The sequence below is a fragment of the Pristiophorus japonicus genome, chromosome 13 (genome assembly GCF_044704955.1).
Source record: "Pristiophorus japonicus isolate sPriJap1 chromosome 13, sPriJap1.hap1, whole genome shotgun sequence".
Classification (NCBI taxonomy): domain Eukaryota; kingdom Metazoa; phylum Chordata; class Chondrichthyes; family Pristiophoridae; genus Pristiophorus; species Pristiophorus japonicus.
This window is the reverse complement of record NC_091989.1, coordinates 168,893,426-168,918,588: the sequence shown is the minus strand read 5'-3', so window position 1 is coordinate 168,918,588 and position 25,163 is coordinate 168,893,426. Positions and strand designations below refer to the sequence as shown.

At 46.3% G+C, this 25,163-nt stretch overlaps 1 protein-coding gene across 1 annotated transcript in view; it reads right to left on the bottom strand.

The window, feature by feature from the left end:
- LOC139278346 (hepatocyte nuclear factor 4-beta-like) overlaps positions 1–25,163 on the bottom strand; it is a 77,055-nt gene that overhangs the window by 32,034 nt on the left and 19,858 nt on the right. Inside the window, exons 2-3 of the mRNA XM_070897016.1 lie at positions 20,458–20,632; positions 332–426 (exon numbers count right to left, since the gene is read on the bottom strand). Coding sequence (XP_070753117.1) covers positions 332–426; positions 20,458–20,632 — 270 coding nt within the window. The remainder of the gene's footprint in view (positions 1–331; positions 427–20,457; positions 20,633–25,163) is intronic.

The following is a 25,163-nucleotide window of genomic DNA, read 5'->3' as shown; positions in this document are numbered from 1 at the left end:
TGGCTGCTTAGGCAGCCTGTTGAAGTCACCGCACTTTGCACAAGGCGATCCCCAGTAAGTTTTGTTGAATTAAATTCAAAGTTGTAAAAGCCAAAGTTCCCGACACAAGGATTACGAGATCCTCGTGCGGGGCGTACTATGGGGCCAGCGCCAAACACCTTTGCTTCGCTGATGACCGCAAATTCCAGGCCAATATTAGAAGGAAAGGAATTATCGTGACATTAATCTTTTGTGAATGACACTGGTGGTTATAATCTATATGTATGGTATCTGATCCTACATACCAGGAGATCTGACTGGACAATGCAGTAGATCCGATGAATATCCTTACCTTCCTTTCTCATCCCAGCTCTGAAGCACTTCTTGAGTCGGCAGTACCTGCACTGGTTCCTTTTGTCCTTGTCGACCACACACTGCCTGCTAAATCTTTGGACGGGGAAGATAACATTGATTATTTTATTTGTCAAAAAGGCCTTTTAATTGTTATTTGTTTCACCATTTTCCAAAGGTAGAAGAAGTTTTGAAATATCACCTCAGACTAGCACTGTGTTGTACACTCTATGAGAAATAACAATTAAATAAAGCCCAAAGGATTAAAATACAGAATATAATTTCTTGCAGGAAAGACCAACAGGCCTCTTGTGAACGCAGTATACACAAGGACATCATCGCTGGAGGACCACATGCCCATGAAGGACTGTATTTTAGAGCAAACAATAATGTATTAAGATAAGAGCAACAGGTGGGGACTTTGTGATGCAGCAGATTGAATGCTCCATTGGGATACTCTGCTTGGCACAACTGGCTCGAGGGGCTGAATGGCCCACTCCTGTTTCTCTCTGCCTTTCCTCACATAAGGATCATGAAAGTCACTTGGCACAGGTTGATCATGAAGAGCAAATTAGGGTAAATGTAAAAGGATTTTGAACAAACAAACATACATTTATATAACGTTATTCATGATCTAAGATCCTCCCAAAGTGCTTTACAGTCAATGAAGTAGCTTTGAAGCGTAGTCTCTGTTGTAATGTAGGGAAACATGGCAGCCATTTTGTGCACAGCAAGGTCCCACAGACATCAATGAAATAAATGACCAGACAATCTGTTTTCAGTGGTGTTGGTTCAAGACATCAGAAAAACTCCCCTGCTTTTCTTCGAATAATGCCATCGGATCTTTTACACCCAAATGAGAGGGCAGATGTAGAAGATCTGACAGCATTTCTTTTTCTCTGTGTGGTATCTTTAATGCGTGAGTAGCCCGTTAAATTCCTACCTGCGATATTTTAAACAGATATTTGACTGTGTAAAAATAACACAGACAAGTGAAAGCCTGATGGAAATGGAAATAAAAATTGGGAGAGATGTAAAATGGGTTGCCTATTTGCTATCACCTGTTTTACACTATTAGCACTGTTAAGATTACCCCTAGGAATGTAATACAGGGATTCAGGTGCACTCGTTCCACAATTTCTCATTCATTTAAAATTTAAATTTACCCCATTAAATAATATTACAATGATTCAATGGCTCTTTCTCCACCTCCTCGCCGCGAAGGCAACTCATCATCTGAACGTAAGAATTAGGAGAAGGAGTCATCCATATGGCCCCTCGAGCCTGCTTCGCCGTTCAGTAAGACCATGGTAGATATTCAACCTCAGTTCCACTTTCCCGTCCTATCTCCATATCCTTTGATTCCTCTGCACTCCAAAATTCTAACTATCCCAGCATTGAATATACTCAATGATTCAGTATCCACAGCCCTCTGAGTGAAGAAATTCATCCTCGTCTTAGTCTTAAAAGGCTGACCCCTTATCCTGAGACTATGCCCCCTAGTCTTGGGACACTATCCTGAGACTATGCCCTCTACTGTTAGGGCACTATCCTGAGACAAAGCCATCTAGTCTTGGGACACTATCCTGAGACTATGCCCCCTACTATTAGGGCACTATCCTGAGACTATGCCCCCTAGTCTTGGGACACATTCCTGAGACTATGCCCCCTAGTCTTGGGGCACTATCCTGAGACTATGCCCCCTACTATTAGGGCACTATCCTGAGACTATGCCCCCTAGTCTTGGGACACTATCCTGAGACTATGCCCCCTAGTATTAGGGCACTATCCTGAGACTATGCCTCCTACTATTAGGGCACTATCCTGAGACTATGCCCCCTAGTCTTGGGGCACTATCCTGAGACTATGCCTCCTACTATTAGGGCACTATCCTGAGACTATGCCCCCTAGTCTTGGGACACTATCCTGAGACTATGCCCCTTAGTCTTGGGACACTATCCTGAGACTATGCCTCCTACTATTAGGGCACTATCCTGAGACTATGCCCCTAAGTCATGGGGCACTATCCTGAGACTATGCCTCCTAGTCTTGGGGCACTATCTTGAGACTATGCCCCCTAGTATTAGGGCACTATCCTGAGACTATGCCCCCTATTATTAGGGCACTATCCTGAGACTAAGCCATCTAGTCTTGGGGCACTATCCTGAGACTATGCCCCCTACTATTAGGGTACTATCCTGAAACTATGCCCCCTAGTCTTGGGACACTATCCTGAGACTATGCCCCCTAGTCTTGGGGCACTATCCTGAGACTATGCCCCCTACTATTAGGGCACTATCCTGAGACTATGCCCCCCTAGTCTTGGGACACTATCCAGAGACTATTCCCCCTAATCTTGGGACACTATCCTGAGACTATGCCCCCTAGTCCTGGGGCACTATCCTGAGACTATGCCTCCTAGTCTTGGGACACTATCCTGAGACTATGCCTCCTAGTATTAGGGCACTATCCTGAGACTATGCCCTCTACTGTTAGGGCACTATCCTGAGACTATGCCCCCTAGTCTTGGGGCACTATCCTGAGACTATGCCTCCTACTATTAGGGCACTATCCTGAGACTATGCCCCCTAGTCTTGGGACATTATCCTGAGACTATGCCCCCTAGTCTTGGGGCACTATCCTGAGACTATGTCCACTACTATTAGGGCACTATCCTGAGACTATGCCCCCTAGTCTTGGGACACTATCCAGAGACTATTCCCCCTAATCTTGGGACACTATCCTGAGACTATGCCCCCTAGTCCTGGGGCACTATCCTGAGACTATGCCCCCTAGTCTTGGGACACTATCCTGAGACTATGCCCTCTACTGTTAGGGCACTATCCTGAGACAAAGCCATCAAGTCTTGGGACACTGTCCTGAGACTATGCCCCCTAGTCTTGGGACATTATCCTGAGACTATGCCCCCTAGTCTTGGGGCACTATCCTGAGACTATGCCTCCTACTATTAGGGCACTATCCTGAGACTATGCCCCCTAGTCTTGGGACATTATCCTGAGACTATGCCCCCTAGTCTTGGGGCACTATCCTGAGACTATGTCCACTACTATTAGGGCACTATCCTCAGACTATGCCCCCTAGTCTTGGGACACATTCCTGAGACTATGCCCCCTAGTCCTGGGGCACTATCCTGAGACTATGCCCCCTACTATTAGGGCACTATCCTGAGACTATGCCCCCTAGTCTTGGGACACTATCCTGAGACTATGCCCCCTAGTATTAGGGCACTATCCTGAGACTATGCCTCCTACTATTAGGGCACTATCCTGAGACTATGCCCCCTAGTCTTGGGGCACTATCCTGAGACTATGCCTCCTACTATTAGGGCACTATCCTGAGACTATGCCCCTAAGTCATGGGGCACTATCCTGAGACTATGCCTCCTAGTCTTGGGGCACTATCTTGAGACTATGCCCCCTAGTATTAGGGCACTATCCTGAGACTATGCTCCCTATTATTAGGGCACTATCCTGAGACTAAGCCATCTAGTCTTGGGGCACTATCCTGAGACTATGCCCCCTACTATTAGGGTACTATCCTGAAACTATGCCCCCTAGTCTTGGGACACTATCCTGAGACTATGCCCCCTAGTCTTGGGGCACTATCCTGAGACTATGCCCCCTACTATTAGGGCACTATCCTGAGACTATGCCCCCCTAGTCTTGGGACACTATCCAGAGACTATTCCCCCTAATCTTGGGACACTATCCTGAGACTATACCCCCTAGTCCTGGGGCACTATCATGAGACTATGCCCCCTAGTCTTGGGACACTATCCTGAGACTATGCCTCCTAGTATTAGGGCACTATCCTGAGACTATGCCCTCTACTGTTAGGGCACTATCCTGAGACTATGCCCCCTAGTCTTGGGGCACTATCCTGAGACTATGCCTCCTACTATTAGGGCACTATCCTGAGACTATGCCCCCTAGTCTTGGGACACTATCCTGAGACTATGCCCCCTAGTCTTGGGGCACTATCCTGAGACTATGCCCACTACTATTAGGGCACTATCCTGAGACTATGCCCCCTAGTCTTGGGACACTATCCAGAGACTATTCCCCCTAATCTTGGGACACTATCCTGAGACTATGCCCCCTAGTCCTGGGGCACTATCCTGAGACTATGCCCCCTAGTCTTGGGACACTATCCTGAGACTATGCTTCCTAGTATTAGGGCACTATCCTGAGACTATGCCCTCTACTGTTGGGGCACTATCCTGAGACTATGCCCCCTAGTATTAGGGCACTATCCTGAGACTATGCCTCCTACTATTAGGGCACTATCCTGAGACTATGCCCCCTAGTCTTGGGGCACTATCCTGAGACTATGCCTCCTACTATTAGGGTACTATCCTGAAACTATGCCCCCTAGTCTTGGGACACTATCCTGAGACTATGCCCCCTAGTCTTGGGGCACTATCCTGAGACTATGCCTCCTACTATTAGGGTACTATCCTGAAACTATGCCCCCTAGTCTTGGGACACTATCCTGAGACTATTCCCCCTAATCTTGGGACACTATCCTGAGACTATGCCCCCTAGTCTTGGGACACTATCCTGAGACTATGCCCCCTAGTCTTGGGGCACTATCCTGAGACTATGCCCCCTACTATTAGGGCACTATCCTGAGACTATGCCCCCTACTATTAGGGCACTATCCTGAGACTATGCCCCCTAGTCTTGGGACACTATCCTGAGACTATGCCCCCTAGTATTAGAGCACTATCCTGAGACTATGCCTCCTACTATTAGGGTACTATCCTGAAACTATGCCCCCTAGTCTTGGGACACTATCCTGAGACTATGCCCCCTAGTTTTGAGGCACTATCCTGAGACTATGCCTCCTACTATTAGGGCACTATCCTGAGACTATGCCCCCTAGTCTTGGGACACTATCCTGAGACTATGCCCCCTAGTCTTGGGACACTATCCTGAGACTATGCCCCCTAGTCTTGGGGCACTATCCTGAGACTATGCCCCCTAGTCTTGGGGCACTATCCTGAGACTATGCCCCCTACTATTAGGGCACTATCCTGAGACTATGCCCCCTAGTCTTGGGACACTATCCTGAGACTATGCCCCCTAGTATTAGGGCACTATCCTGAGACTATGCCTCCTAGTCTTGGGGCACTATCCTGAGACTATGGCTCCTACTATTAGGGCACTATCCTGAAACTATTCCCCCTAGTCTTGGGACACTATCCTGAGACTATGCCTCCTACTATTAGGGCACTATCCTGAGACTATGCCCCTAAGTCATGGGGCACTATCCTGAGACTATGCCTCCTAGTCTTGGGGCACTATCTTGAGACTATGCCCCCTAGTATTAGGGCACTATCCTGAGACTATGCCCCCTATTATTAGGGCACTATCCTGAGACTAAGCCATCAAGTCTTGGGGCACTATCCTGAGACTATGCCCCCTTCTATTAGGGTACTATCCTGAGACTATGCCCCTAAGTCTTGGGACACTATCCTGAGACTATGCCCTCTAGTCTTGGGACACTATCCTGAGACTATGCCCCCTAGTCTTGGGGCACTATCCTGAGACTATGCCCCCTAGTCTTGGGACACTATCCTGAGACTATGCCCCCTAGTCCTGGGGCACTATCCTGAGACTATGCCCCCTAGTCTTGGGACACTATCCTGAGACTATGCCTCCTAGTATTAGGGCACTATCCTGAGACTATGCCCTCTACTGTTAGGGCAGTATCCTGAGACTATGCCCCCTAGTCTTGGGGCACTATCCTGAGACTAAGCCATCTAGTCTTGCGGCACTATCCTGAGACTATGCCCCCTACTATTAGGGCACTATCCTGAGACTATGCCCCCTAGTCTTGGGACACTATCCTGAGACTATGCCCCCTAGTATTAGGGCACTATCCTGAGACTATGCCTCCTACTATTAGGGCACTATCCTGAGACTATGCCCTCTAGTCTTGGGACACTATCCTGAGACTATGCCCCCTAGTCTTGGGGCACTATCCTGAGACTATGCCCCCTAGTCTTGGGACACTATCCTGAGACTATGCCCCCTAGTCCTGGGGCACTATCCTGAGACTATGCCCCCTAGTCTTGGGACACTATCCTGAGACTATGCCTCCTAGTATTAGGGCACTATCCTGAGACTATGCCCTCTACTGTTAGGGCACTATCCTGAGACTATGCCTCCTACTATTAGGGCACTATCCTGAGATTATGCCCCCTAGTCTTGGGGCACTATCCTGAAACTATGCCTCCTACTATTAGGACACTATCCTGAGACTATGCACCGTAGTCTTGGGACACTATCCTGAGACTATGCACCCTAGTCTTGGGGCACTATCCTGAGACTATGCCCCCTAATATTAGGGCACTATTCTGAGACTATGCCCCCTAGTCTTGGGACACTATCCTGAGACTATGCCCCCTAGTCTTGGGGCACTATCCTGAGACTATGCCCCCTAGACTTGGGGCACTATCCTGAGACTATGCCCCCTAATATTAGGGCACTATTCTGAGACTATGCCCCCTAGTCTTGGGACACTATCCTGAGGCTATGCCACCTAGTCTTGGGACACTATCCTGAGACTATGCCCCCTAGTCTTGGGGCACTATCCTGAGACTATGCCCCCTAGACTTGGGGCACTATCCTTAGACTATGCCCCCTAATATTAGGGCACTATTCTGAGACTATGCCCCCTAGTCTTGGGACACTATCCTGAGGCTATGCCACCTAGTCTTGGGACACTATCCTGAGACTATGCCCCCTAGTCTTGGGGCACTATCCTGAGACTATGCCCCCTAGTCTTGGGATACTATCCTGAGACTATGCCCCCTAGTCTTGGGACACTATCCTGAGACTATGCCCCCTAGTCTTGGGACACTATCCTGAGACTATGCCCCCTAGTCTTGGGGCACTATCCTGAGACTATGCCCCCTAGACTTGGGGCACTATCCTGAGACTATGCCTCCTAGTCTTCCGGCACTATCCTGAGACTATGCCCCCTAGTCTTGGGGCACTATCCTGAGACTATGCCTCCTAGTATTAGGGCACTATCCTGAGACTATGCCCCCTAGTCTCTGGGCACTATCCTGAGACTATGCCCCCTAGTATTAGGGCACTATCCTGAGACTATGCCCGCTAGTATTAGGACACTATCCTGAGACTATGCGCCCTCGTCTTGGGGCACAGTGTGGAGGTAAGGCTTTGCTGAAACAAGCATAGTAGAGTGTTGATAGCCTGGCCTGGAGAAGTTGGTTTCTTCAAGCTGAGTATGACTTTTTATTATTGGTTGTAAAGTTCTGTATTTTTGCCTTGCTATATTGCATACTTCATTTTTATTGATGCACTAAACGATGTTGCTCTTTTGTTTTTGTATTGCAATGATTGTATTTCCCAACTCTGTTTCTTATATCAGTTTTGCATCCAGCCGCTATTTCACTTGCTGAAACCAGATTGGACAGGTTGGGAATTCCTTCTTAAGTTTTATTGCACTTCTAAATTTGGAGGAGCTAGAGTCATTTTTTGAGGGGACACTGTGTACCTGAAACAGGCACGTTCCCTTCCCCAGAACTAATATTCCTAACCTTGATGCACACAAAATTCCTAAGAGAAAGCCTATGCAGCAAATGCAACAGGAATAATTTGGGGAAGTTCTGTCCCTAGCATGGAGCCTCACAAAATGGGAACACGGGTCGCAGAATAAATCCTCTAGTGATCCAGCCCTATCTTCACCCTGCACTCCTGGGCGAAGATAGGGTTATATCTCAGCCTGTCTGATGTGACTGCACACTCTGGGCCTCCTCACAAAATTACTACACTTCCATCTGTCGAACATACGAACAGTGACGGACAGATACAGACCTTCTAGTCCATCCATCTTATCCCACACAATCACGATTATTGTGTATCACAATATATACACGCTCCTCCCACCCAAAACCACGTTATCTCCTGGGAGACGCAAAAGATTAGCTAAAAACCCAGGCCAATTTGGGGAAAATAAACCTGGAAAATTCCTCTCAGACCCATCTAGACGATCTGTTGCAGCAGGATCTTTTACATTGAGTTTTTGAAAATTGTCATGAAGTTTAAAACAGACTGTCGCTACACATGCAGTCGATGATATCACCATGCTAATTACATCATTGCATAGGCTCTTGTTTGTGAGACTTGTCGAGTCTTCCTTGCAGGATGCAGACTTTACCAGGCCCAACAAAGGCCCCTTTCTATGTAGAAAGGAGGTTCCTCAAATCTTTATCAAACACTTTTATAATTTTATAACCTGAATACATCACTGTACAGGAATAAACAAGTGTGATAATTGTTAATCATGCCTTTAACTGATAATTCTAGCATGTAGCAATGGTAACTTCATTTGTATGAATCACAGCAATTGTATTATCACATGATCAGATTATAAAGTTATTGAAGTGCAACGTGGCACATTTTGAGCAATACTGAATGCTAAGGAGTAAAGTAGGTTAAGATGGACGTCAGCCAGCTTGATCAAACAATGGTGGCTCTTAACTTCCCTGTTCACTGTAGCAATAATGACAGGGAGCTAATGGGAACATCCTGTTAAGTATCGAATAACTCCTCGAGGCTAAGTATGGTGAGTTAGTTCATGCATGACCTTACTCCAGTTTATTTATTCTCAAAATGAGGATTCAACATGGCTGCCAACATTATATACATGGCTTGCACGTGTCTGCCAGTGACCAATAGGACTCCAACAGTCGCGCCCTCCAGTGGCAGGTAAAACCCAGTTAACATACATAACATCATTCCCCCCAAAGTCCTTGGTACAAGTTGTATTTACAAGTTGAGACGGTCCGGGGCATTCCGCTCCCTGGTTGATCATCTCAGTTCGAACCCAAGCTTGGGTGAGTTAGTAGGACCATTGCTGCATTGCGGAGCAGTCGGTCTGACAGGACTGTCGGGGATGGTAGATTCATCTTCGTGAATAACACAAGGGTCAATTGATGGTTGGATGTATTTTGGTTGGTCGATGATTATGTCATCTTCAATTTGTTCTGGATTGTCTGTGAATTGCAGTTTGGTTTGGTCAATGTGCCTCTTGCACGTTTGGCCATTTAACAGTTTGACTACAAACACCCTGTTCCCCTCCTTGGCCATAACCATCCCATCCTCGTCGCCAGTTGTTAAGTATCGAATAACTCCATGAGGCTAAGTACGGTGAGCTAGTTCAGGCATGACCTTACTCCAGTTTATTTATTCTCAAAGTGAGGATTTATCATGGCTGCCAACATTATATACATGGCTTGCACGTGTCTGCCAGTGACCATTAGGACTCCGACAGTCGCGCCCTCCGGTGGCAGGTAAAACCCAGTTAACATACATAACACATCCAATTCTTTTTGAAGTGATCAGAACATGCACTTGCAAAGTATCAATATCAAGAATGGAGCAATAGCTCCCCAAAGGCTTGTTATATAAATGTGCGGCCTGGCGTGGTACTAAGCCATAGAGACTAGGTTCAATTCCTAGTTTGTGCTGAGTTAGCTGATCTCAACTGGAGTGGTGCCAGGGATACCAGAATTGGTCCCAACACCACTGGGCCAAGGGGAGAAAGGTTACCCCAGATTCCTGTCCCTGATCACCACCCTATGACTCCTGCAGAAAAGTACATCTGTGGATATTAGGTGAGGACATAATCAAGCTTGTGATGTCCCCCAGTGATGAAAGAGCCTCCAAACAGTCAATGTACAGTTTCACACATGGTGACTAGCAATGTGGGCAAGATACCAGAGAGTTACATTGTCCAGCATGTGTTAAAATCATCGGGAAAGTAGAGGAAACTCGGAAAATAAAAGAGCAGGACAAACAAATTAAGATTTGGTGGTTAATGTGTCAGCTTGGCTCAATGGTAGCACTCTTGCCTTTAAATCAGAAGATTGTGGGCTCAAGTCCCATTCAAGTTCTGAAATGCATATATTAGAGAGTACTGCATTGCTTGAGGTGCCATCTTTCAGATAAGATATTAAACCAAGGCCCCTGATCAGGTAAAGATCCCATGGCAAAGATCAGGGAGTTCTCCAAATGTCCTAGCCAAAATTCAAACTGCAATTAACACAACCTAAAACAGATTAGCTGGTCAGTTATCTCACTCTTGTTTGTTTTGAGGGTATCCTTATAATGTTTCCGCTGCCCACCTTTGGCTCATTTGCCGTGAAGGAGTTCTAAGTAGAGCGCTTGCTCTGGAAGTCTCGTATCTGGCATGCGGACAATGTGAACTGCCCAGCGGAGCTGATCAAGTGTGGTCAGTGCTTCGATGCTGGGGATGTTGGCCTGGTCGAGGACGCTAATGATGGTGCGTCTGTCCTCCCAAGGGATTTGTAGGATCTTGTGGAGGCATTGTTGATGGTATTTCTCCAGTGACTTGAGGTGTCTACTGTACATGATCCATACCTCTGAGCCATACAGGAGGGTGAGTATTACATGAACTCAGTGGTAGATTTGAGGGCCTGGTTTTCGAACACTCTTTTCTTCAGGCGGCCTGATAAAGTGCAACATCCCCACCGACACCTGGGAGTCCCTGGCCAAAGACCGCCCTAAGTGGGGAAAGTGCATCCAGGAGGGCGCTCGAGTCTCATTGCCGAGAGCATGCAGAAATCCAGCGCAGGCAGTGGAAAGAGCGTGCGGCAAATCTGTCCCACCCTCCCTTACCCTCAATGACTGTCTGTCCCACCTGTGACAGGGACTGTGGCTCTCGTATTGGACTGTTCAGCCACCTAAGGACTCATTCTAAGAGTGGAAGCAAGTCTTCCTCGATTCCGAGGGACTGCCTATGATGATGATCCTGTTTGTGGGACATTGCTGCTTTGTCACAATTGTCTGCAAAACAGCAGTGACATTTCAAACATAATTGGTTGTGAAGGGCTTTGGGATGTCCAGAGGCTGAGTATGGCACTATTGCAATGGCTCCAATTCTGACTCATGCACGGATGCAACAGGCATCCTGCTACAGTTGATCCTTGAACCACTTAAAAGGTTTGGCTTTTGATCATATGCTTTAATATTTGTCGGTTCCCCAGCATCAAATCCATAGATTGTTCTCTGGCAAGTTATTGGATAGAGACATAAGTGTATGGTTGATTAGGAATTAATAAACTGAACATGAATAGCTTTTTTCAATTGTTTGCAATGTCATTAATATATTGTCGTTGGCTGTCCTTCTGAGAGTTATAAACCATAAAACCGTACCTTGGCAAAACATCTACAATGAGTCAATTTGAACTCAACATCCTGGGAACTGATAACCGAGAGGGAATAGGCCAGGGTGAATCTGGAAGTCCTCACCAAAGTTCAGAGCTGATGCTATACTTTTCCGGTGATTCTTCCTTCACTAACTCGCTCATTTTCCCACTCAGAGGCAATCCAGCACACGACCATAATGCACATTGTTAATTCTGTTTGATGGGATTTGAACTCAGAATTATTAATCCAGGCCACTCAATTATTAGTCCAATATCATAAGTCCAATTCATAAGTCCAATATCATTAGTCCAATATCAATATCATGGCAGACAGGAAGCAAAGAGTAGGAATAAACGGGTCCTTTTCAGAATGGCAGGCAGTGACTAGTGGGATACCGCAAGGTTCAGTGCTGGGCCCCCAGCTATTTACAATATACATTAATGATTTGGACGAAGGAATTGAATGTAATATATCCAAGTTTGCAGATGTCACTAAGCTGGGTGGCAGTGTGAGCTATGAGGAGGATGCTAAGAGGCTGCAGGGTGACTTAGACAGGTTAGGTGAGTGGGCAAATGCATGGCAGATGCAGTATAATATAGATAAGTGTGAGGTTAACCACTTTGGTTGCAAAAACAGGAAGGCAGAATATTATCTGAATGGTGACAGATTAGGAAAAGGGGAGGTGCAACGAAACCTGGGTGTCATGGTACATCAGTCACTGAAAGTTGGCATGCAGGTACAGCAGTTGGTGAAGAAGGCAAATGGCATGTTGGCCTTCATAGCGAGAGGATTTGAATATAGGAGCAGGGAGGTTTTACGACAGTTGTACTGGGCCTGGTGAGGCCACACCTTGAATATTGTAAAGTCCTGTCCCCTCAGTACAGATTCACACGAGGCATGTAGTAAAGTCAAGGTCACTCTGGACTTGGACCTTTTATTTCACAGCTCTGGAATGCTGCATTTGCCTGAGACCTGTGCTTATATACCTGTCTCTTGCAAGTGCACCCCCGGTGGTAAGGTATGCTGGTGGTTACAGGTCATATCTTATTACAGTCATGTATAGCATGTTGGGATACAGTTATAAATAATAATGTAAGATACATGACATCACCCTCCCCCAAGGTCTTATTGTCTTTATAAGTTCAGTCTCTCAGGTGGTCTACGCTCTCGCGTGGAGCGTCTGAGTTGTGGTTCAGTTGTTTGCCTTGGTGTCTGTTTTTCTTTGCGTGTGGTTGCTGGTATCTCGCCTGGGCTGTCTGTTTCGATTGGTGTGATTGTTGTTGACTCGCCTGGGCTGTCTGTTGGGATTACCCTTTCCTCAGGTTGTTCCCTCTGTCTGTCCACCAGGTGTGGTGCGAGTTCCACATTGTAGTCTGCCTCTGGTTCCGCAGTGCTGTTGGTAAATCTGCTTTTGACTTGGTCTACATGCCTCCGGCAGGTTTTGCCATTGTCCGTTTGTACTACCAGTAGCCTGTTTCCTTCCTTGCCTGATACTGTCCCTGCAAGTCATTTGGGACCCCTTCCATAGTTTAGTACAAACACTTTGTCCCCTATCTCATTCCATCTCCCCCTTGAATTTCTGTCATGGTACTCAGTCAGCTTACGGCGCTTTGCCTCAACGATTTTGTGCATGTCTGGGAGGATTAATGAGAGCCTTGTTTTTAAAGTCCTTTTCATCAACAGTTGCGCAGGGGGGATCCCAGTCAGTGAGTGCGGACGAGATCTGTATGTCAATAGCAGTCGCGACAGGCGACCCTGCAGCATGGGACCTTGGATTTTAAGCATACCTTGTTTAATGATTTGCACTGCTCTCTCTGCCTGGCCTGCCGTTGGAGGCTGGCTTGAATGGTGCCATCTTGATGTGATTTATGCCGTGGTCAATTATAAAGTCTTGGAATTCTGTGCTGGTGAAGCACGGACCATTGTCACTGACTAATATGTCAGGGATTCCGTGTGTTGCAAACATGGTTGCGAGGCTCTCCACAGTGGTGGAGGTTGTGCTCGAGTTTAAAATGGTGCATTCGATCCACTTTGAAAATGCATCTACAACTACGAGGAACATTTTGCCCATGAATGGGTCCGCATAGTCTACGTGCACCTGCGACCACGGTTTGGTAGGCCAGGGCCAGGGGCTCAGTGGAGCTTCCCTGGGGGCATTGCTGAGTTGGGCACAAATGGTGCACCTTCGGCTGCAGAGCTCCAAGTCTGCATCAATACCAGGCCACCAGACGTGGGATCTGGCTATGGCCTTCATGAGAACGATCCGCGGGTGCTCGCGGTGGAGCTCCCGGACAAATGCCTCTCTGCCTCGCAGAGGCATGACTACTCGGCTGCCCCACATCAGGCAGTCTGCTTGGAGTGATAGCTCATGCATGCGCCTGTGAAAGGGTTTTAATTCCTCGGGGCAGGCATCGCGAGCCTCTGCCCAGTCACCGGTTAGGACACATCTTTTTACTAAGGATAACGTGGGGTCGCTGGCCGATTAGGCTCTGATTTGGCAAGCCGTCATGGGCGAACCTGTGGACTCAAAGGCATTGATTGCCATGACTATCTCACAGTCCTGTTCGTCAGTCCCTTCCGTGGTCGCCAGGGGTAGCCTGCTGAGCGCGTCGACACAGTTGTCTGTGCCTGGTCTGTGCCTTATGGTATAGTCATACGACGCCAGCATGAGTGTCCACCGTTGAATTCGCGCCGAGGCGTTGCTGTTTATTGCCTTGCTCTCGGATAGTTGGGGCGTGAGGGGCTTGTGGTCGGTTTCTAACACGAACTTGGCCCCGAAAAGGTATTGGTGCATCTTTTTGACACCGTACACGCACGCGAGCGCCTCCTTCTCCACCATACTGTACCCGCGCTCCGCCCTCGAAAGTGACCTGGAGGCATAAGCTATGGGTTGTAATTTGCCCGCACTATTGACATGTTGCAAAACGCACCCGACCCCATACGCTGATGCATCGCATGTGAGAACGAGCTTTTTACCTGGATCAAAGAAAGTCAAAACACTGTTGGAACACGGAAGGTTGCGTGCCTTATTGAAGGCACGTTCCTGGGTGTCCCCCCAAAACCAATCGCACCCCTTCCTGAGTAGCACGTGGAGAGGCTCCAACAGCGTGCTTAAGTTCTGCATGAAGTTCCCAAAGTAATTGAGTAGCCCGAGAAAGGCGTGCAGTTCTGAGACATTCCGGGGCCTGGGTGCCAGGCGAATTGCTTCTGTTTTGGACTCTGTTGGGCAGATTCCATCAGCGGCAATCCTTTGGCCCAAAAATTCAACCTCGGGTGCGAGAAACAGGCACTTGGATTTCTTGACACGTAGGCCTACCCGATCCAACCGCTTTAGTACTTCCTCCAAATTACGGAGATGGGAGTCGGTGTCCCTGCCTGTGATAAGTATGTCATCTTGAAATACAACCGTCCCCGGGATGGACTTGAGCAGACTCTCCATGTTGTGCTGGAATATGGCAGCTGCCAACCTGATGCCGAATGGGCATCGATTGTACATGAAAAGGCCTCGATGTCTGTTGATGGTGGTGAGTAGCTTGGATTCCACGGTCAATTCTTGCATCATATATGCAGATGTGAGGCCTAATTTTGAGAAAAGTTTACCTCCAGCCAATGTGGCAAATAAGTCCTCCGCTCTGGGCAGCGGGTAATGGTCCTGTAGGGAGATTCTGTTTATGGTAGATTTGTAGTCCCCACAGATTCGTACGGATCCATCAGACTTCATGACTGGGACGATGGGACTTGCCCAGTCGCTAAACTCCACAGATGATATAATGCCTTCCCGCAGAAGCCTGTCTAGTTCATGTTCAATCTTTTCCCTCATCACATAGGGTACAGCTCTGGCCTTGTGATGGACCGGTCTAGCATCCTGTGTGATGTAGATTTTGACTTTGGCCCCTTTGAAAGTGCCCACACCTGGCTGAAAGAGATGTTCAAATCGCTTTATAACTGTTGAGCAGGAGGTCCGTTCCTCTAATGACATGGCATAGACATCATCCCATTTCCAGTTTAGTTTTGCCAGCCAGCTTCTCCCCAGCAGTGCTGGGGGGTCTCCGGGACAATCCGCAGGGGAAGTCGGTTCACTGTCCCTTTGTGTGTGACAGAGTGCATGGCGCTGCCGAGGACTGGTACGATTTCTTTGGTATAGGTCCTTAGTATGGTGTCGACCCTTGTGAGTTTTGGTCTGTCTCTTTTATGCGGCCACAGTTGTTCAATTTATTGAGCGCCCATGAGAGATTGACTCGCTCCTGTATCCAGCTCCATGTTGACAGATATCCCGTTGAGTAGGACCCTCATCATTATAGGAGGCGTCCTGTCGTAGGAGCAGTGGCCATTGATCGTGTTGACCCGCTGTACATCGGTGTCCCGGGTACTGTCCCCACCATCTTCTGGTCCGCTTTCCGACCCATCGGATTTGTATACCAGCCGAGCTGCCGTTTATTTGCACATGCGGGCCAAATGCCCTGTATATTCACAGTTCCTGCAAACAGCCTGCTGAAATCGACATTCCCTTGATGAGTGCCCACCCCCACACCTCCAGCACAGACTGCTTGCAAAGAATGAGCTTCGTCTGGCTGATCTCTCTTGAGCTTCTCTCAGTTTGTAGTTGATTGCTCTCATTGTGGGTTGATGAGGTGTGAACGGCCGTTCCTGTGGCCCTTGATGGCTTCTGTTGCCACTGCTTGCTGTCGAAAGCCTGTTCTGCCGGTTTTGTCTGTGTGTGGGGGTAGCAGCTTTTCTAATGCTGTGAACTCCTTGTTCCATTATTTTGTTAGTTGTCGTATCTGCATTGTAAATCAACCTCGTTTCTTCTTCCCCTACCAAGAATGTCTGTGCAACCAGTGCTGCTGCCTCTAAGGTCAGGTTCTTGGTCTCTATGAGCTTTCGGAATATGCCTGCGTGGCCTATTCCTTCAATGAAAAAGTCTCTCAGCATTTCTCTCCTCAATTCATCAGAGAACTCACATAAACTAGCCAACCTCCGAAGTTCCGCCACGAAGTCGGGTATGCTCTGGCCCACACAACGTCTGTAGTTGTAGAACCTGTGTCTGGCCATGTGTAGGCTGCTCACTGGCTTCAGGTGCTCTCTTGCCAATGTGCTCAATTCTTCAAACGACTTGCTTGCTGATTTCTCAGGTGCCAACAGATCCTTCATTAAAGCGTATGTTTTCTCGTTCTTCTCTTGTCTGCCGTATCGTCGCCTAAACAGACTTTGGTTACAAAGCTTTGCTGGAGCCTTTCTATAAAGTCCTCCCAAATGTCTCCCGCATTATACTTTTCATCTGATCCGTTGTTCGCCATTCTGTGGATTCTGTAATCCCGTAACCCGTCGCCATTGTAAAGTCCTGTCCCTTCAGTACAGATTCACACGAGGCATGTAGTGAAGTCAAGGTCACTCTGGACCTGCACCTTTTATTTCACAGCTCTGGAATGCTGCACTTGCCTGAGACCTGTGCTTATATACCTGTCTCTTGCAAGTGCACCCCCGGTGGTAAGGTATGCTGGTGGTTACCGGTCATATCTTATTACAGTCATGTATAGCATGTTGGGATACAGTTATATATAATAATGTAAGATACATGACAAATATTGTGGACAGTTTTGGTCTCGTAATCTGAGGAAGGATATTCTTGCTATTGAGGGAGTCATCAGACTGATTCCCAGGATGGCAGGACTGACATATGAAGAAAGACTGGATCGACTAGGCTTATATTCACTGGAATTTAGAAGAATGAGAGGAGATCTCATAGAAACATATAAAATTCTGACGGGATTGGACAGGTTAGATGCAGGAAGAATGTTCCTGATGTTGGGAAGTACAGAACCAGGGATCATAGTCTAAGGTTAAGGGGTAAGCCATTTAGGACCGAGATGAGGAGAAACTTCTTCACTCAGAGAATTGTGAGCCTGTAGAATTCTCTACCACAGAAAGTTGTTGAGGCCAGTCCGTTAGATATATTTAAAAGGGAGTTAGATGTGGCCCTTACAGCTAAAGGGTTCAAGGGGTATGGAGAGAAAGCAGGAATGGGGTACTGAATGGGGCATGATCAGCCATGATCATATTGAATTGTGGTGCAGACTCGAAGGACTGAATGGCCTACTCCTGCACCTATTTTCTATGTTTCTATAACCCCTACACTACCGTAGCCATGAAAGAATCAGTGAAACATGCCTTTAAGAAGGCAAGAACTGGCCTCCATAGTTGGTGTAAAGAATATGGTTGTTGAAGATCTATTGGGCCACTGCTTTGTGGTCATGTGGAGAAGACTGCTAATGAAATATGTGGCACTTAGCTAAAGGTCTCATCTAAGAGATCCTGTCATATGGTTCTTGCTGCCTGCAGTAGTAATCCAGAAAATGTGAGTTCAAATCCTACCATGGCAGTTTCAGAATTTGAATTCAATTTAAAAGAAATCTGGAAATTAAAAACTGGTAAAAGTGATGATGAAGCTGTCAGATTGTTGTTCAAACCCAACTGGTTCACTGCTGTCCTTTAGGGAGAGAAACCTGTTGTTCCTACCCGGCCTGGCCTATATGTGACTCCAGTCCCCCACCAATGTGGTTGACTCTTTATTGCCCTAGCAAGTCTCTCTATTATATCAAACTGCTGCAAAGAATTCAGGACAACAAGAGATGGGCAATAAATGCCGTCCTTGCTACATCACAATTGTTTTTTTTAAAAGGTAACTAGTATGATTATCCATGGGCAAAGAGAGCTGATGTATTGCATTTGGTAGGATAGGTAGTGATTTGAGGGACTGTTTCTTTTTTTGCAAGTGGGAGCGAAGTAGGTAAGACAGTGGAGCACTGTGTCACACAGAAGAGATGATCTGTGTGTGTTCTGATGCCCCTTGCATCTGCGTGCTGATTATCGTGATAGTCTGCTTCATGTAGTTCTGGTTCCAGCTTAGCAATGGCCTCTGTCAGTCTTGGCAAAGTCCAGACTTTCCTAAAGTGTATAGTGAAGACTCCCAATCTGGAGCCTACTGCAGTGTAATTTATCCAGGCAAAAAAGTGTGCGTTTAACACCCTGATGGTTGTCCCAATGACCAGCCTAGTGCAGACATGCGTCTCATTGCTGTACTGCCCTGCAGGCTGTGTGGGCCCCTTTTTTGGCTTATTATCCCTGGGACTGGATGTAGACTTTGTTGCCCAGTATCCAGGACCTCAATATTAACCTCCCTATGATGGGTGGGAGGAGGTCGGGGAGGGGAGTTGCGGTTGGTTAAATGTTTAATAACACGATACGTGATCCTAACCTGACGTGTAAGTGCCTGCTGGCATGTCCATGGCAACAGGTAGCATGCCTTGTGAATGTCCTGTCTTGGATACGTAAATCAGGCTCCCACAGTGCAACTGGGAGTCTGATGTAAATTTAACTGCTGCCGCCGGGTTTCACAAGGCCCAGGAAACCCAACAGCAAATTGGAGGCCAGTTACAGAAGGTAAGTGATTTTTGTAGCATTCCTTGTGGGTCCAAAAATTTAATTTTTGTTTTAAATATTTAATCAAATACCATTTTAATTAATTTTAAATATGTGATGTTTTAAAAAAAAAATAATTTGATGTCTAGATGTATTTTGGGGGTATTCCCATTCATACTTATGGGGATTCTGTACATACGGAATGCTCGTAAGCGTGAATGGAGATTCCCTTATTTTATTTGTTGGCCTGGCCCACGTGATCCCAGGGGCACTTGCGTGTGCTTATGAGATACGTGGGCCTCTACCCGCGGGTACCTGGAGAGGCCTAGGACCACAAATCTCCGTACCTCCCGGACCACCAGGTATGCAGGTATTTTTTTGTGGATCGGAGGCATTTCCCCGGGGGAAGCCTTCAATCGCAAATTCAGGGCCGACGGAATTTTTCAAGTGTTCTGTTTTGCAAATAGTGCAAAAGATATTTCAGTGACTTAACCATTTGCATTAATCATTATTGTACCACACAGAAAAAGAAAAGGCAATTCAGCCGATTAAGTTGATCCCTCCAGTATTCCAACTCACCCAGTCTAGCATCCATCCAGAAATCCAACTCACCCCCTGTCTAGCACCTGTACTGCCAGAGGGGCAGTACTGAGGCAGCGCTGCACTGTCAGAGGGGCAGTACTGAGGGAGCATGCACTGTCAGAGGGGCAGTACTGAGGGAGCATGCACTGTCAGAGGGGCAGTACTGAGGGAGCGCTGTACTGTCGGAGGGGCAGTACTGAGGGAGCATGCACTGTCGGAGAGGCAGTACTGAGGGAGCGCTGCACTGTCGGAGGGGCAGTACTGAGGGAGCGCTGTAGTGTCGGAGGGGTAGTATTGAGGAAGCGCTGCACTGGCGAAGGGGCAGTCCTGAGGGAGCACTGCACTGTCGAAGGGGCTGTACTGAGGAAGCGCTGCACTGTCAGCGGGTTAGTACTGAGGGAGCGCCTCACTGTTGGAGGGTCAGTACTGAGGGAGCGCTGCACTGTCGGAGGGGCAGTACTGAGGAAGCGCTGCACTGTTAGAGGGGCAGTACTGAGGGAGCACTACACTGTCCAACTCATCCAGTCTACCATCCATCTAGTACTCAAACTCACCCAGCCTAACATTCAATTGCATTTAGAACTCCTCCATTATCTTTTCCTACACAATTTTACCTGATAAACCACTCCAAATATTTAGCAACCTTTGAGTGAGGAAGTTGTTTTCTAAGATCTGTCTTAAGTTAATTTAAATTTATATCCTCTGGCCTTATTGATCTTGAATTAATATCCTGGGTTCACTCACATTGAAATACTATCCTGAATTCATTTTACCCATACAAGATAATGCTTTATATGCCACAATAAGCTTCTACTCAACTACCTTCTCTCTGGACTGTAGAGCTTAAGCATCGTCCACCTTAAATGTAGCTCAAATTCTCAAAGTCCCATGTGACGCCTACCTGCAGGAGTAGACATGATTTTTCCGAACGCTTCTCCTGAAAAAGCCTTTGCATCCATCGCAGCTAGAAGCGCCGTAGTGTTTCCCTGTTGCACGATCCCCGCAGATTGAGCACACGGCGTTGACACCATTTCTCATCAACACATTGATATTACTAGCTTCTGATGGAATGGTCTCTAAGAAAGAAAAAATAAATGTAGTTCGGACATTAGACCCATCTTCTCCAAAAATAGGGAGCTCTCACCAGACTACCAATTCTCTAGAAGATTAGTCTAGAGCAGCACCTCAAAACTTACTCACACTAACCCAGACGTCTATGTTTATGCCCAGAACACAAGACCTGTTGCAGCTGCTTCTTAATTATTTGTATCAATCCAGAAAAGCTGACACAGAGACTGAGTTTTCTGAGTGGATGTCAGGACAAGAAATCTCGCCCACTGCCAGCACGTGTTAATGATGGGAACTAGGTCTCACTCTTGATTTTTTTTGTTCAGTCAATGCCCCACTCAGAGCAAGTTGCTTGCCCATATAAAATGGCTGTATCTATTTGAAAGTAAAGAAGAAAGAACTTGCATTTATATAGTGCCTTTCATAACCTCAGGATGTTCCAAAGTACTTTACAGCCAATGGAGTACTTTTCAAGTGTAGGCACTGTTTTAATGTAGGAAATGCAGCAGCTAATTTGTGCACAGCAAGGTCCCATAAACAGCAATGAGGTAATGACCAGATAACCTGTTTAGTGATGTTGGTTAAGAAATAAATATTGGGCAGGGTAAAATCCCCTGGATCTTTCACATTCACACGAGAAGGAAGACAGGGACTTGGTTTAATGTCTCATGCAAAAGACAGCATCTCCGATAGTGCAGCACTCCCTCAGTACTGCACTGTAGTGACAGCTAAGACTGCATGCTCAAGGGCAGTGGCCTAGACCCAAACATCTTCAGCTGCTTCATCAATTACCTTCCCTCCACCATAAGGTCGGAAGTTCGCTAATGATTATACAGTGTTCAGTTCCATTCGCAACGCCACAGAAAATGAAGCAGTCCATGCCAGCATGCAACAAGGCCTGGGCTGATAAATGGCAAGTAACACTTGTGCCACGCAAGTGCCAGGCAACAACTATCTTCAAAAGCGAGAGTCTAACCACCTCCCCTTGATATTCAAAGGCATTACCATCGCCAAATCCCCAACCATCAACATCCTGGGGGTCACCATTGACCAGAAACTTAACCGGACAAGCCACATAAATACTGTGGCAACAAGAGCAGGTCAGCGGCTGGGTATCCTGTGGCGAGTGTCTCGCCTCCTGATTCCCCAAAGCCTTTCCACCATCTACAAGGCACAAGTCAGGAAGTGTGATGGAATACTCCTCACTTGCTTGGATGAGTGCAGCTCTAACAATACTCAAGAAGCTCGACACCATCCAGGACAAAGCAACCCGCTTGATTGGCATCCCATCCACCACTTTCAACATTCACTCCCTCCACCACCGGCACATCGTGGCTGCAGTGTGTACCATCTTCAAGATGCATTGCAGTAACTCACCACGGCTTCTTTGGCAACACCTCCCAAAGCCGCGACCTCCACCACCGAGAAGGACAAGGGCAGCAGGCACATAGGAATGCCATCACCGGCAAGTTCCCCTCCAAGTTACACACCATCCTGACTTGGAAATATATCACCATTCCTTCATCATGGCTGGATCAAAATCTTGGAACTCTCCCTAACAGCACTGTGGGAGTACCTTCACTACACCGACTGCAGCGGTACAAGAAGGCGGCTCACTGCCACCTTCTCGAGGGCAATTAGGGATGGGCAAGAAATGCTGGCCTTGTCAGCAATGCCCACATCCCAGAACATTTTTTTTAAGTCTCTAGAGTGAGACTTCAACCCACAACCTTCTGATACAGGTGGTGGGAGTGCGACTCACTAAGTTACAGCCGACATTGACTTGCTTTGAAGCTTCTCTTAAAGCTGGCTTGCTGTAGCTATTTTTATGCCTGAGCACTTTCCACTATCTGCATTGGATATGTTGCATATTTGTGAAGCCTCAATGCATGTACTAAGAGCTGCACTGTTAGCCTTGCAAATACATGATTAATAATAATAATCATAACTTTTATTTACATCGTGCCTTTAACGTAGTAAAACGTCCCAAGGCGCTTCACAGCAGTGTTATAAGACAACACAGATAAATTTGACACAGAGTCACAAAAGAAGAAATTAGGGCAGATGACCAAAAGCTTGGTTAAAGAGGTAGGTTTTAAGGAGTGTCTTATAGGAGGAAAGAGAGGTAGAGAGACAGAGAGGGAGTTCCAGAGTTTAGGGCCCAAACAGCTGAAGGCACGGCCACCAATGGTTGAGCAGTTATAATGAGGGATGTTCAAGAGGCCAGAATTTGAGGAGTGCAGATATCTTGTGGGGTTGTGAGGCTGAAAAAGATTGCAGAGATAGGGAGGGGCAAGGCCATGGAGTGATTTGTAAACAAGGATGAGAATCCTGAATTTTGAATTTTGAACATTCTCATATGAAAAGCCCTAACTTTATTAATTAATTACTTAGTTAATTACTTAATAATCTCACACTTTTTTTGTTACATTTGTAAAACTCTTTCTTCCTCTTATCTCATTTATTTTCTTACAATAATATGTCTCTTCTCATTTCTGCTCCTTTTACAATCCTATTTTGTCTTTTTCATTAGTTTTTATCATACTTCTCATTTCAGAAACTCCTTAATAAGATACGCTTGGTCAGTAAACTAGTGGTTTATTTATCCGAGCTATGTGCCAAAAATGATTACGTGGCTGGTAGAAATGTATTTTTATGGGTCATACCACTTGTGCCTGTAACAGGTTTTGACAGTGTTTTAAGATGGGAAACTATAAACCGTTTGTGGTTTAGCAACCAATTATTTAAATGCTTATTTGTCATGAAAGGGAGGTTTGCAAAACTTACATTGTATACATTGCTTAATTCATATGGACATATTCAGGCAGTGTATTTGTAGGACTTCTGATTTTTTTTGTAAAACCTGATTCAGCTCAGTAATGAGTTGTGACGAAGGGTCATTGACCCAAAACGTTAACTCTGTTTTTCTCTCCACAGATACTACCTGACCAACTGAGATTTGCAGTACTTTCTGTTTTTATTTCAGATTCCAGCATCTGCAGTATTTTGCTTTTGTCAGCTCAGTAATTGCCTTCCAAAAAGATAACGTTGAAAATTAGGGTTAAACACCTGGAAACCCCCCAAAAAATCAAAGTTGGCACTCCGCAGTTCTAGTTAAAGCAGACTGCAGCTTTCCTTGTTGGGCACGGGGCACATTTAATTTCTCTTCGCAGCGGCAAGCAGCATTGATGCAGAATGCACCTTCAGTGACTTGCGACACATTTGGATATCTGTGCAAAGTGCTAACGGGTGTCAAGGATGAGGTTAATAGTGCACACAAACTCCTTTTACGTTATACTTGTGAGGACAGACAGAAGTCTATTGCTTACTAAATCTTGTACTTGTTCCCTCAAAGTTGTTTTACTGATTAAATCTAACTATAACTCCAAATTTTCTGACTAAAAACATTTTGTTTTGTTTTATTTTTTAGCTGAAAGGCACACGTTTGCTTGCAGCTGATTTTAACTGGGTTTTCTGATAAACATTCTGAAAAAAAACTGAAAATCAGAAGTCCTAAGCACTTGCTATTATTTTTTAACACTACTGGCAGTAGAAGGAAAATTAATTTACAACTCTGTACACAAATGTATTAGAACCAATCTACTGCAACCAACTGATCCCCAGTGTCAAACGTCTGAGTTATGAGGATAAACTGGGAAGAATTACACATTCCTAAAGAATGATGGCTTTAATTAGTTTAAAAACTTCAAACTAATATAGAAATGGTCATCTCAATACAAAAATAAGTATGGTGGGACAGCACTGTGGGAGTTCCTTCACCACAAGGACTGCAGTGGTTCAAGAAGGTGGCTCACCACCACCTTCTCGAGCAATTAGGGATGGGCAATAAATGACGGCCTTGCCAGCGACCCATTAAAAAAAAAGAAAGATCCAGTTTTCATTGACAACATGCGTACGCTATGAATGGTGTTGAAATAGCTAAGAATTACATGGAATTACATAGAATGTACAGCACACAAAGCGGCCATCCAGCCCAACAGGTTTATGCTCTGTAACAGGTTTATGTATATTTATGCTCCACACGAGCCTCCTCCCATCTCTCTTCATCTATCCCTCTAACCCTATCAGCAGAACCTTCAATGAAATTGAAAGAAGGAGCCCGAGTAGACTTGATGCTAAATATATCCAACCAGTGCAGAGCTAAGTTAGATGTGGCCTTTACAGCTACAGGGAACAGTGGGTATGGAGAGAAGACAGGAGTGGGGTACTGAAGTTGCATGATCAGCCATGATCATATTGAATGGTGATGCAGGCTCGAAGGGCTGAATGGTTTGCTCCTGCACCTATTTTCTATGTTTCTATGTTTCTAATAGAATGAACTAAATAGCTAAAACAGTAGAATACAAGTCAGAGGAGGTAATGATCAAACTGTGCAATGCTCTGGTCAGACCGCACCTTGAATACTGGCTGCCAATAAACAAGAGAGACTGTCCGGCACTGGAGACCACGCAATGAAAAGCCACAAGACTGATCCTCAGTGTTAAAGGTCTGTGTTATGAGGATAGACTGGGGCATTTC